This window comes from Pomacea canaliculata, linkage group LG4 (assembly GCF_003073045.1).
Source record: "Pomacea canaliculata isolate SZHN2017 linkage group LG4, ASM307304v1, whole genome shotgun sequence".
In the NCBI taxonomy this organism is placed as follows: Eukaryota; Metazoa; Mollusca; class Gastropoda; order Architaenioglossa; family Ampullariidae; genus Pomacea; species Pomacea canaliculata.
In genome coordinates, this window is record NC_037593.1 from 14,549,120 (window position 1) to 14,563,912 (window position 14,793).

The window sequence follows — 14,793 nt, forward strand, 5'->3', positions numbered from 1 at the left end:
GTATTCTCTACATTATGAGTTTTGTATGTCTGCCTCTCGATATTGTACGGGTGGTATTCCACTTTTAATGTGACAGTATTTTGTACCGACCTCAGCCCAGTCATTGTGCAGCTGCCTCGATGCTGTCATTCTTGAGAGGCGCAGTCATCCCTAACATGCATGTTAATTAAGCAACTCCAGTGTTTTAGCAGGCATAGTGCCAGAACTAGCTGACAATAAAGTTTAGTTTTAGTTCGACTCGCGTTCTGTCTTGTTCACGTGAGCGACGTTTCAACGCTGAACATGACGACGACGTCGATAATGATGAATGTGTTTACTGAACTCCACGGAGTCACGCTGTCATTTAGCATGCAGGACCATGTCACTGAGCACGCAGTCATGCACTGCCATTTGGAATGACATCGCAGAATACCGCTGTCATGCATTCAGAGTAATGCGGATGCCATCTGCATCCTGCCCTCACTATTTGTCTGAACTTCCCCTAGCAAGACTATTCCACTCTCCGTCTAATGTCTGCACGCTCTCTATCCCTGTCGCCAGAACGACCACATATAGTATTTGTAGTTACTGTGCTGCAAAGCAATGGAGCTCTCTTCCCCTCCACACCCATCTACGCACCATCGAATCCTTTAAACGTGCATTAAAAACACATCTGTTTCACCACCATTACTGCTTACACTGATCAACATTGTTGTCAATAGTTGTGATTATAGTCAACTGAATAGTTCACCTGCTCGTCATCCTTTCCGGATTTATGATACTCTCCATCCTTAATGTTTGTTGCCGGATTCCCTCTTTGTGTCTATGTTTTTATTAAGTACTTGTCTGCATAGCTCTCAATCTTTCCGTCCTTCCTATTCTGTTCATGTCTCCTACTTGTCTTCAGTGCTGAGAGCATGCTCTTTCTTAAGCGTGATTATGAGCTATATAAATCACACTATTATTATTATTGTTATCGCTCCTTCCAGCCCCCAAGGGCCCGGCTTCTAGTGCCGGGGGCGAACACCCAGCCTTTCTCTGGCTGGGTGACAAAGCTGGCCCACCCCTTTTCCTCAGGCTTTTCTTTTTCTTGCTTCATTGGCCCTTTCATCTCTATTCTTTTTCAAAGTAAACATCTCCCTCATATACTACAGTTTTACCTTTCCTTTCTTCTGACTTCACCGGTCCTTCTTCTGTTTTTCCTTCTCCCATTACATCTTTCTTCGAACATCATTTCCTGTCTGCGGCCTTCTTTAGGTCCCCTGCGTTTGCCGTGCAGGGCGACCCGTGTCGGGGGAGAATGGGATCCTGGAGGTTGAGGTCCCTGATGGGTTACGGCTCATCATACCAACACACCTCTTTGGCCCGGACTTCCCCTAGACGGGGGGTTGGTGTGGCCCACACCAATCAAGCGGCTGGTCGTGAATTGCCCTAGCTTGCTAGAAGGCTGCGGCCGGGGTCAATCTGGTCTTGCTTCTGGAAGGCCAGAGTATATTCCTTGTGTAGCCCTGGTGTGACCCTGCTGGAAATACCCAAGTGGTACCGCTCGGTCGCATCCCCTAGTTGGACTCCGTGGTGGGTGGGGAGCACAAGGAACGAAACGTTAATCTTTTTATCATGGCCAAAAAATTATCTAACCTGGGGAAACGCATACGTGAAGATGATTCCTCTGATAGTGAAGAGGAAGTGAGAGAAAGTATTGAGGGGGCCTGGCCCCGTTTTTTGGTGGTAGAAGGCGCAGAGCAGGACCGACCTCTCTCGTCTCTATCACCTTTTGCCATAGCGAAAGGTTTTAAAAACATTTCCAACAATTTTTCAACTGTAAGACGTTTGCGCTCTGGACAATTCCTTGTTCAGTGCGCAAATAAAAAAGCTTCTGAAGCCCTACGCCGATGGGACGGTAAACAGTTCGTTGATCGCCCCATAAAAGTTACATCACATCGATCCCTCAACTCTTCGAAAGGGGTCATTCGTTGCCCAGACCTTGCTGGGATGACTGAGACTGACATCAGGTCAGAATTGGCATCTCAGGGGGTCTCAGCAGTACAACGAGTCACACTAAAGAGGGACGGGAAATCTATTCCCACAAACACCTTATTTCTAACCTTCTGTCTACCCAAAATACCCGACTTCATTGAAGTCGGGTACTTACGGGTAAAAGTTTCAATCTTCATTCCATCTCCCTTGCGCTGTTTCAACTGCCAGCGTTATGGTCATGGGGCAAGCTTCTGCAGGTCCCAGGCCCGCTGCTTTCGCTGCGGCGGTACCGGCCATGCGGCAGCTGATTGCTCTTCAAGCGCAAAATGTGCAAACTGTGATGGAGCACACGTCGCATCATCTAAAGACTGCCCGAAGTGGAAGGAAGAGGCAGCCATTCAACGCGTACGTGCGGAATCTGGCGTCTCGTACGCTGAGGCTCGCCGTCGCGTAGTGGGTGGCTCCTCAGGAACACCATCTACTTCGAATTCCATATCTTATTCAGCAGCAGTCATAAAGCGACCTTCCACCTCTGTGTCCATACAGACTGACATGACTTGGGTCTCCTCAGAAGGCCCTGTTCCTATAACTCAATCTATGCCGCCTCCTCCTCCCCTCCTCCTCCTCCTCCTGCAAGTTGTGGTGGCGCCAGTCAACACAGAAACTCAAGCATCCCAAGCTACACAAGCATCACAGTCAAAGCCTTCCACCTCACCAACCAGAAACACCGCCAGACAGCAAACGCGCAATTCAAACAACCAAAAAACAAGAATACCACACCACAGACAGACAAGAATACCAAAACAAAACAAAAATCACCTGAAAAAATCCACTACACCCGGGACCACCACAGCAGCACCTATACCAGTTCTTAATCGCTTCACTCCTCTTGGCGAGCAGGGGGATGGATATGGATGAGCGACGCTTAATGTCGCCTTCTCCTTCCCGCCGTCCCCCTGCCCTCTCCTGGATCTTCTCCTTCAGTTACTATGGGCGATCTACGTCCCTTCCTCACAGATAACACATGTCTATAATCCTTCAATGGAACTGTCGAGGAATCCGAGCAAACTTTGAAGAACTCCGATGCCTAACATCTCGCTTTTCTCTTGATGTAATAGCTCTGCAAGAGACTCATCTTCTTCAAACAAACTCTTTTTCCTTCAAAGGCTATCGAGTTCTACGTCAAGACTCTTCCAAATGACGTACCTTCAGGAGGACTGCTCTTTTTATTCGTTCAAACCTTTTATATAGCCAGGTTCCACTCAATACTAATCTTCAAGCTGTTGCTGCCCGAGTTTCTCTGGGCAAACTATCACTATATGCAGTCTTTATCTACCTCCATCAGCTCGGATATCCCGACAGGACCTTGAGAGTCTTTTAACCCAACTTCCTACTCCCGTCCTTCTTTTGGGTGACTTTAATGGACACCACCCCATGTGGGGCGGGCCTCGACTGACACCAGAGGAGAGTTGTTGGGATCATTTTTTATGGAAAATGATCTCTGTATTCTGAATGACGGTTCAAACACCTTTTGCCGTCCACACAACAGCACAGAGTCAGCTATTGATTTGTCAGTGGTCAGCCCAGCACTTTTATTAGATTTTAACTGGGCTGCTACATGATGACCTGTGTGGCAGCGATCATTTCCCCTTGTTTTACATTTTACAAATGGTCTGGAGCGGGACGATAACCTTCACAAAGGTGGGTGGAATTTAACTAAGGCAGACTGGCTTGAATTTCAGACCCTCTGCTCCACCCACCTTACCAGAAACCCGTTTTTTAATTTTGAGATTGAAGACATTAGAAAAGACCCGATGTTACACCCTGCTAAAGTTTCACTACAAGTTTAAATAAAATTGCATCAGAAACGATTCCGGTACTAAGGCACCATAATAACCGACAAGGGTGCCTTGGTTTCAGAGGAGTGTAGGTAGCTCAGCGCGCGCGGAAAAAGCCCAGCGTCTTGCCTTTCGTCAACCCACTCCTGAAATGTCATAAATTTTAACGTACCCGAGCTCATACCCGTTATATTTTTTAAACAGGCAAGAAAACTTGCGTGCAGAGATTTGTGTCCTCATTATCCTCCCGTACACTTCTCAAGCGGGTGTGGCGGCCATAAGGAAGATAAAGGGAAGATTTCAGGCTGAGTCAATAGGCCATCTGCGGGTTGGAGACTCTATTCTCACAGAGGTACAGGATGTCGCAAATTCCTTAGCATCCACCTTTGCTCATAATTCTTCCTCTTCACACTACTCTTCAGATTTTCAACGCGTAAAATCTGTCCAAGAATCATCGGGTTGTGACTTTTCTTCAGACAACTCCGAAAAGTACAACCTACCTTTTTCTCTTTCTGAACTACAACAGGCCCTTCAAAAGTGCAAGGATTCTGCACCGGGTCCTGACAATATTTCCTATCAGCTACTAAAACATCTCCCACAGTCTTCTCTCCTTCTCCTTCTAGATATCTTCAACTTTATTTGGGTATCCGGCTGTTTTCCCCCCTCGTGGAGAGAGCAGTAGTTATACCCATTCCAAAACCTGGTAAGGATACCTCTGATCAAATTCTTACCCCTATCGCTCTCACTAGTTGTCTATGTAAACTCTAGAACGCATGGTAAATGCTCGCCTTACCTGGTACTCGAATCTCAGAGTTCTCCTCTCCAACCTGCAGTGTGGCTTCAGAAAACGCCGCAGCACCTGGACCATTTTGTCCGTTTTGAAACCTTTGTCAGGGACGCTTTTGTCGGCAAAGAACAGTTCTAGGGTGTTTTTTGATTTAGAGAAGGCATACGATACTACCTGGAAGCGGGTATTCTGTTAGACCTCCCATGCCCTGGGCTTCCGGGGTCGTATATGCACTCTTCATTGAGAATTTTCTTTCAAACCGCCATTTTCAAGTCAAGTAGGGTCTATACTGTCTGATCCTCAGAACAGGAAATGGGCGTCCCTCAGGGCAGCATTCTTTCTCCAACTCTTTTCAACATCAAAATCGACTCAATCTTGAAATCAGTCTGTCCAGGTTTAGAGGCCTCTTTGTATGTAGATGACTTTGCTATCTGCAATCGAGGCCGCTCCCTTCCATGCTCGAACGCCGGCTTCAGCTGTGCGTAAATGCAGTACAAAAGTGGGTGACAGAAAACGGCTTCAATTTCTCTCTCCTACGAAGTCAGTATGCATCCACTTTTGCAAACTGAGAGGTATGTTTCCAAACCCTGTTATCACTGTCAAAGGCACGATACTCAAGGTGGTCCAAGAGGGTTAAATTTCTTTGGGGTCATCTTTGACCGTAAACTGTCTTTTCTACCTCATATCAAATCTCTACGCCTATCTTGTCAGAAAGCCTTGGACATTCTTAGAGTAGTTGGCCATGTCAGCTGGGGAGCGGATCGCACGGTTCTGCTACGTCTCTACCGTGGCCCTGATCCGCTCAAAGCTAGACTATGGATCCATCATCTATGGCTCTGCTCGAGAGTCCTACCTTAAAAATTCTTATCCAATTCATCATCAAGGGCCTCCGCATCTGTCTGGGTGCCTTTCGCACCACTCCTGTACAAGTTTGTACGCAGAAGCTGGTGAGCCTCCACTTTCTCTCGTCGTTTGAAACTCATGCTATCGTATGCCTGTCGCCTTAAAATCCATCCTGGGAATCCTGCGTATCGTGGCTGTCTTCAGACCTCAGCGTGCTGCCCTGTATGCCATTCGTACCAAGGAGCAAAAAGCCTCTTTCACTCGAGTAGCACTCATCTTCAAGCTGCCGGAGTAGATATCAAGCAGGTAGAGCCTTTACCTCCACAAACAACTCCTCCTTGGACTCTTCCTGTTCCTGAGATTCGCTTTGATCTTACAACTTTCAAAAAGGGGACACTAGTGACCCATCTATCTTCAACACTTTCGTAAACTTATTTCTGATTATCCTCAATTCTGTTCAATCTATACAGATGGCTCCAAAATCCCAAGTGTGGCCAGTCGCTGCGGCTGCAGTTCCATCCTGCCAACCACAACGGGCTGCTTCAGTCCGATTTGGCAGACGAAAGTTCTATCTTTACAGCACGAACTTATGCTATCACACTTGCCTTGCAGCATGCTCACCGCTCTTCGGAGCACAACTTTCTGATAATCTCAGACTCTCTTTCTGCTCTCCAAGCTCTTATTTCAAATGAATCTGATCACCCCCTTGTGGTCAAGATTCATAAAATTCATGCAGCACTTATCGAACGAAACAAGGACATTTGTCTTTATCTGGCGCCCTGCCATTCTGGCATTCCAGGCAATGTTCGAGCAGACCAGGCTGCTAAGGCTGCATGTCAGTCCCTGGTAAAATACAGTTCCTTATTTCATCTGACTGTAAAACTGTACTTACAACCTACATACTGACTTTCGATGGCAAAACCTCTGGAACACCCTCTGTCAGAATAAAATTATTCGCCACTCTTCCCTGTCTTTCTGACCGCCCACCTTTGTGCCATACCACAAGCGGGAGGAGGTAGTCCTAACAAGACTAAAGACAGGACACACATACGCCACGCAAGGATACCTCTTGCGAGGGGAACAACCACCAGTTGCCCCTGGTGTGGGACATCTTGACGTAGTACACTTTCTCATGAACTGTCCGGGGCTTCAGACCATTCGTCAAAAATTTTATACAGTGGATTCATTGTATGTTTTATTTAGGTCCATCCCCATCCGCAGCTATTTTTGGTTTTTTTAAAAAGAATAGGACTTTTACACCAAATCTAAGTCTAATATATCTTATGTAATTTCTGTTTTTGTTGGCGGCCTTTTTGGGCTCACCACCATTTTACACCATATTTGTTTTCTTAACATCTAGTTAACTTATTACCATGGTCTGATTTTAAGTTAAATAACTGGAGAAAATTTACCCTGAAACTTTTAAACATAAAAACTTTTTTATTGCCATGATATAGCCTTAGTTGCTGGCATGGCATAAAACACCAATAAACAAACAAATCGCTCCTTCCATTCCTCACTCTACTCAGTTTACATTCACGCATCTGTGAAGCTGTTAAAGCAGTCTCTTTATTCTAAAATGTCCGCTACACACTCAGTGAACTTCAATAAAAGTGTCCTTTGCAAATGATATAAACAAGAGCAGAAATTGCTACCTTAAAAGACTAGTTTCCAATAACCGTGTATTGTCACCCAAGCGCAGAAATTAGCACAACACGGGAGTAGTGTATCGTTTTATCCGGGCTGTTCTGCAAAGTCATATCTTCATTTTGTTTGTTTTTGTGTTTGTTTGGCTTTGTTTATTTATTCTGTTAGTTTTTTTTATTATTATTATTTCATTTAGTTTGTTGGCTGCTTTTGTATCTGATTTCTCGCCGCTGAAATGTTTACTGATGTGTGTTTAGCGTGAAGCTGTTAGTGAAGGTGGCTCAAAGTTGGGAGTGAGGTAATCATCGCCACCTGCTGCTGAGTCGATATGAGCAGATGGGACGATAGTGTGGCTAAGGGAGATCAGCAGAATGCGATAAACTACAACATTTCGAAGACTGGGCAAAGGGGTTATGATTGTCTGTATGTCCACACTCTAAACCAAAGTTTAATTCATGTCTAAGCACTTTTCTGTTACTACGTCTGTTTGCAGGCATGAGCAATGATCTGCGGCGTTAAAACATGTAATAAGCACTGATATGGTGCAGATTTGAATACACTCGAATTTACACACGTATATTCATTTTATACGCCATGTGTCCTTATTTGGATACATTTCAAATTGTAAAACACATTTAGGGGGTAAAAGGGTTTTCCGTTTTGGAAACAGAAAACCGTGCAAGAATTGTTTAGCGTACATACAAATGTTCAGTTCCGGCTACAGAGCTTTCACAGTTGTTGGCTTCCAGCGCCCACGCGAACAACGGTAAAATGAAGTTGGATGGTTAACAATTTTATTGGATGCTCTGTTTAGAAGTCTGGTACTCAAGGCTAGAACCTGATCTTCAATTCACGAAAATTTTTAATTTTATACCATTTTGAGATTATAGCATATTGTGAACGTGACGTGTCGTGCACCTGCCACAACGCTGCTACTTTTTATTTTGATAAAGTTTTCCGTTTACACTTTCTTTTGAATAGATCTATCCAGTTAATAATTATTAATTCACAGTTTGCTTGAAAAGAAATTCCTGGTTGAAGCAGCATGAAGCCCACGTGAGAGTTAAATTTGCACGATAACGTCACTGGCACAGTGTCATCCAGTCTGCACCGGCCTGACGTCAACAGCTGTATCCATGACAGCTGCTTTTGTTGCATGCCGGATATCGCGACTGAATGAACACCTTTGGCTGAGCGATTAGAAGGTGGCCGGATATACACGTGATAAGGGCTCGCTCGCGCAAGCCAACATCATTAATAGTTTAGCACAGCACAACAACAAGATACCGCACTCGCCACGCGCTAAGAAAATTCGATTGCTGTGCAAACACCGATTAAAACCTACAAACTTTTTTCTCCTCTCTTTCTCTCTCTCTCTCAAGAGAGAGCAAAAGTATCGAGTTTGTCCGCTCTATTGAAGCTTTGTTTACACAATTCAGGTGATTGAATCTTTCTCCCGGTTGCCCTTGGTGCAGCGATGCCCTTAGGTCAAGATTTCAATGGGTAGTCTGACAGGGAGATAATCCAAACTTATAAAACATCCGCAGCGCGCCGCTTGGTTCTTTTCTGTCATCTAGTGCTAGAACATTCTACATTCTGATTACATAAAATTACATTAAATTTTCATGCCACTCGTGTGGGTGGCGGATCAGTCGAGAAATCTGTTGTCAGCTAGAAAGTTGCAAAGAGTGATAATTTAGGTGACGTCAGTATAGTGTCGAAACCAAGACCAGAAAAGTATAAAATAATATATGGCTCTACTGCTGTGTTTGTGTGTTGTGTATGTGTCGGAATGTGGGAGGTGGAGTGACCCACTAGTACATCATTAGAATTGAGCCTGTCTCGTTTTCGTCGAGAACATAAGTAGCGCCATTTCCTCAAGAAAACAGCTAAAGATAAGCAGTCGCGGACTGTACATATCCGTAACATATTCTTGGGTGTTTTTTTTTTTTTCTTTTCATTTCTTCACCCAGCACAGTGTCGTCGTCGCTAGTGCACAAGGGATATTGACCATACGTCCTCCTCTCACTTTCACTTACACGTGCTTTGCCTGTTTGCTCGCTGACTTCTGCTATAGCTTGTTCAAACTAAGGCTATGGAGTCCGGACCTGGCGGATTCAGGAGAAATAGCCATGATTATGCATTAAAATTACCCTTGGTACCTTATCGTTGTAGTCAGAGTCAGCCTCACAGTTAACAACAATCCTTAGCCTCATAGTTAATAAAAATAGAGTCTGTCAGTTAACAACAATACAGCCCCATAGTTAACAATTAAAAACAAAAATAAAAATATGGGGTGACAACCTCAGTAAACAAACCCTAAGTGACCAGGGTAGTTCCAGACTACCTTATCTCAACAATTTTATTTCAGAATAGCCTTTGAAAGAAACTTATGCCAGATAAGTGCTAAGTGCCGAGTAGCACGCACGCGCGCGCACACACAACGAAATGAAATCAGACCAACAAAATCTGAGAAAGCCTATCCAAGAAAGGGAATATTTTACTCCCCTTTCAGGTATTTTGTTCTTAGAGTTTTCAAGTTTTTAAGAGTAATAATTTAACGCTTTTTGTATATTTCACATGTTACCAGATGCGAAGCTGTAATCTATTTCAATGCAAAATATAACAAACATCCGAAAAGAGCCATAATAACAATACAAAAATATATTGTATTCAGTACTCTACCAGTCAGATACCATCAATTTATTTTAAAAAAAGTAAGAAACTGTTATTTTTTCAGCCACGAAAAGCAAAGCATCAACAATAAAATGAAAAGACATTTTCTTCGACAAAACAATCAACATGTGAAAAAGACACACCGTTCACTTTGAAAGCACAATGACAAAATCATTGATTGCACTTATGGTACTACAATATTATCGATCACACATGATCCGATGTAACAGTTTATACCCTCGGCTGCTCTCTAATCAAAACACCTGGCACAGGCAGCAATATTTTCTTACCTTTTCTTTCATCGTCTGTCAGATGAGAAGTCTGCAACAAAAGAAAGGAAGGGTCGTGAAGGTAAGAGTAGGGGAGATGGAACAATCTGGGCGAAACATGAGGTTAAGTGCGCAATATTCGACTGGCGCTGGTTTATGCTACATAAACTACAGCCTTAACATTTCACAGCCCTAAAACATTGTTACACTACCTCGTGATTCATAAAGCGATAATGCCACCATAACACGCAGTACATGCCGTAACAAATTTTACAGTGATTTCCTCTATCCCAAGAAAATGGGGTTGAGCTCAAATATACAATTTGTCACATCTCTTCTAGGGATAAAGCTAACCTGGTGGTCACTGGGCCTTTCTATCTCGAAAATGCAATAAAGGAGCTGGGGGTGATTTGGGGACTTCGGGAAATGCTGTTTCGTATGGAGGTCGCCTCACTAAGATGAAAAATACAGTCATTGACAAACACACCCTTGTCTCCAGATCCCTGAAATCAACTGCTAGTAGGTTGGGACACTAACAGCTGTGCGCCAGTTGACGCAGATGCGCTAAACGTCACACAGTAAAAACGCTTTAGGCACAGTCATACGTGACGTAAGCACAACTGGCAATACCAGTCAGTGAAAGGTATAGTATAGGCTGTGGCGTGCTGCGTGACGTCAGAGAGGAGAGGAAGTGTCGCATTGTTAGGATTTGAACTCAAGTGATCGGTGGCGTGTCCTTAATTGGATTAGTGATAAATGCTAGTGATAATAATCAAGATGGCTATGAGCAATGTCCAACCATATCATGTCATCAGCTCCCACTGGGATCGATGACGTCATCGGAGGACGAGACTTCGTTGAGGCAAACGATAGAGTCGCGTGTACTTTCTCTTATTAAGCACATCATATAAAACATTCAACTTTTAGCACATGAATAAACAGGAAAATAGACGAGATTCAAACTTTTTCTACACTCTATGAGATTCTAAACAGTTTTATTTTGTCTTTACAATCCCTTTAATTATTGTTTATCATTGTTTAGTGATGTTAATCACGTTCATATCGATTGTTTATGGCTTATCTTTCACACTATTTCCCTAGGATAAACGAAACGTTTGTCAGAGGGAAGAAATAGAGTGAAAAGATCTCATGTTTCACACGTGGTGAAAAAATTATTTTCCAGAAAATGGATCCAACCGAGCAGAAATGCCAGATGAGTATTATTTTTTCTATTCTTTTAGATATATCAGATTATTTTCTCGAACTATTTATTTTTCTTTATCTCCTTTACTTCTCCACAGTATTTTGTTTCTTTTTTTTTTATCCTCATTCGCTTTTTATTCTCATTTTTTTTCTCACTCTACTCTCTTTTGCTCTCGCATGCTTGTTCTCTCTTTTTCGCCTTTCTCTCTGACATTCTTTCTCTGTTTTCTCTCCGACGTCTATCCACCTTCCCGTCTTCTTGGTCTCTTCTAGTTAACACTCAACCCTGAACCCTGATTCTTGCAGCTAAACACTGCTCACTTTGCCAAATCCCAAAAATAAATACTACCCGAATCCCCGACAAGCTTCACCTGGATGGGGAAGGGAAAAAAAGGAACAAGAAAAAAGTTGCGACGAAACAAAAAGCTGGTCACAATGGCAAACACTGGCTCGCCTTTCCATTCCACTCTTTCATGGACCACATCAAACGATCTAGCATCACAGCACTTACTGAACCCTAGGTGGTCAATCGAACACCATTTATGCTACAGTGTTTCACTGCGACAGAAAAGAAGATACTTGAAGCGGCTCGATAGGAAAGGTTACAAAACAGTGTGTGTGTGTGTGTGTTTGCTTCATTTATCGATGACAAGAGCACAGGGACATGGGTCAGATGGAGCACAGCCACAACAAACATAATTTGCATGTAGCATCTAGAAAGCAAACTCGCACAGATGTGCAAAGTAAAAGCAAAAAGTGTCACGTGTGTTTTTCTAATCAAGCAGAACATGAACATGCAAATTTATAGCATACGCCAAAACATTCAATCCATTAAACCACACTAAAGTGTAACAAAATCAGAACTCTTTGACAAGCTCTCCCACATGATTAGAGTGGGAAAGCCAAATATCATACTGTTCGCGAATCCGTTTACATATAAACTAGCAGTTGTTGTAAAAATGATGTCAGAAAAAAAATACAGAAAGTATAGACCAAATTTATATAAGCGCAAATGATAATGACGATGACGACGATGACGACGGCGATGATATGTGAATAATTCTTATCATTTGCCGTGAATTATTATATTATTATTCACATAAAGGGTGTATTATTATTTTATTATTGACGTGACCATAGGGGCAACACAACACCCCGCTATTTCAAGTCAGATTGCGTAGCCTTAGTCTTTCCTAGTTATCTTACCTTCCAATTCCTCTTAGTCTTCGTCGTTGTCCTCGCCGTCTAAGCAGCATGCAAACAAAAGGAAGTCTTTTTTGTGCGTTCATGTGTAGTAAATGAGAATATATTTCATAGATGTTGGAGAAGCATAGGAGTACATGTTGAGATATCGCACAAGATGTGAACAGGAGATCAAAAGGTGTAGGTAAAATTCCAGCTGCTGAGATCAATAGTGTAAGTATAATTCTAGCTATTGAGAAGACAACGGAAGGTGTTTTAATAAATGACATAGATGTCTCATGTCTCATCCGGCAGTCATTTCCGTTTCAAATTTCGATATCCAAATAAAATCAACGCTGTTTCAGTCTGAAGTGTATAACTGGATTTTTTTTTTCTATGTATACCAAATGTCTTCAGTTGTCAATTTGAACCTCCAAGCCTCGACATTTTAGAAAAATAATATTTCTCATTTTTCCATGTTCACCCACTTCCTTTTATCTCTAACCCACTAATGTCTATTGAGTTGTTTCTGCTAAAAAAAATTCACTAAACAGTATATTTTAATTAACTCAGATCTCACCGCTTTTCCTTCGTTTGATGATTTCCTCTCCAACGACCCTCTCGCCTGAGTAGGGAGGGCAGTATTCAAGCGGGAAAGAAGAGGAGACAGACTATAGTTAATAAGCACTATCATTAAAGGACTGATACGGAGGAAACAATAAGATTAGCATCCCACAGCCGGGTGGACAAATAACAAGTTATGGGGAAATTTCTATATTGTTTTTATCGCTTTATTCTGTTTTCTTTTTTACTGAAACTTGTCATGTAGCTTTGAAAGGCAGTATAGTTGACCAGTCGTCGAGGCAAGTACCGTAAATCTACTATCCCTAACAAGTAAACTCCTGACCGGAAGGGGTTTACTTGTAGCCTACACTCGAAGTCTGCTGGTACCTGATGTACAACACACTCTATAGCTTTAGATATGGTAGGTTTACTTGTAGTCTACGACCGTAACCGGCATACTACAAGCACATTCATTAGTGCAAAAACGATGGGTGTACTTGTAGTCTACATTCCACAGCTGTAGACATAAAGAATATTTTGCAATCTACATACTTGACTTATATGGTACAGATAAAATTACTTGTAGTGTATAGTCGTAAGCAAGCTAGCAGACTGAAAGAAAAGAGCATTACTGCTGGTAGTCGAGAGACGTTAAAGGTTTTTGAATGAACTTGAACGTTTGCCAGAGGCCTAATTGCATTATTGCTATAGGCTCTTCATAGGCAATGGCTATAACAGTAGTTGGGTCTATGGACATAATAGTTATAGACCAGTAGTATAGTCTACAGACGTAATATGTATTCTAGTACAAATATAAAACTCTCACTATATACTGCAGGGCTTCTGCTTACGCAAAAAATTGCGTACAGTACGCATTAAAAGTTCGGAGGACCCCTTCAATTTTCGTCAATGGGTTCCCCTTCAAATTTGGGCGAAGAACAGGGACCCCTCAAAAATCTGAAAAAGGGGTCCCTGGGACCCCAAAGAATTTAGCCTTAGCAGAAGCCCTGAATACTTTCTACTATATACTACTAGTAATGTCTACAGACGTCTTTTTTTTAGTACGGTCTACAAATGGTTATAATAGTATAAGCTCTCGGTGTAATGGGTATATGTTAGCACCGTTTCACATCCACAGTTAAGCTTATTTAGGGTACTGTTGACCAGAAAACAATACACATGAAAGTACATGTTTTAATATTATCGACACATTGACCCCTTTTATGCATTTAAAGTTGTGTTTCTGAAGAAATGTGTGAAGAAAGAGTTCAGCTTGTAGAGTGCAAAATACTTTACATGGTAAGATCTTCGACATAAACACTTTTACGCTTGTTGTCACAGCTGTACAGTACATTTAAAAACTACTAACTATATTTTTGTCACTTTAACTTGCGTCACAATTACATCCTAGACATATAGACCAAACTTCTCCTAAAAACATGGTAGGGGATGACAAAAACGGACTAAAGGGAAAACGTTTAATATATTTTAGCAAAAGGAAATAATAAAAAATGTATTTCAAATATAAAGTATATTCAAAAATGTATTCAATATAAAAATTCAATTAGAGTCTTTAAATCCCCAAATAAAAGTTACGTGTACGATAGAACGAAATAAGAAAAAAAATTAAAAGCTTTCGACAAGGCGACGTTGAAAGGATTAATAAAAAATATAAAAAGTAATTTAGCTTGACAAGCAAATGACAAGCAACACTAGTGTTACAGGATGCACGTTGCTAGGTGCAAAGGCTTGTTCCCGGCCCCAGGAATACCTGGCTGTAACCGACATGCCATAGCTAATGACACACATTTCTACACAGCATGCAAAG

At 42.3% G+C, this 14,793-nt stretch overlaps 1 protein-coding gene across 3 annotated transcripts in view; it reads right to left on the reverse strand.

Annotated features, from left to right (window-relative positions):
- Positions 1-14,793, reverse strand: part of LOC112562559 (neo-calmodulin-like) — a 28,442-nt gene that overhangs the window by 8,073 nt on the left and 5,576 nt on the right. For 2 of the 3 annotated variants that reach the window (XM_025235855.1, XM_025235854.1), the window contains exon 3: positions 10,038-10,068. Coding sequence is in view for 2 of the 3 variants with exons in the window: in XM_025235854.1 (XP_025091639.1) it covers positions 10,038-10,068 (31 nt within the window). In the remaining variant the exon portion in view is untranslated. Of the gene's footprint in view, positions 1-10,037; positions 10,069-12,425; positions 12,465-12,981; positions 13,027-14,793 lie in introns of all 3 variants that reach the window. The other variant, XM_025235853.1, reaches the window with a different exon arrangement.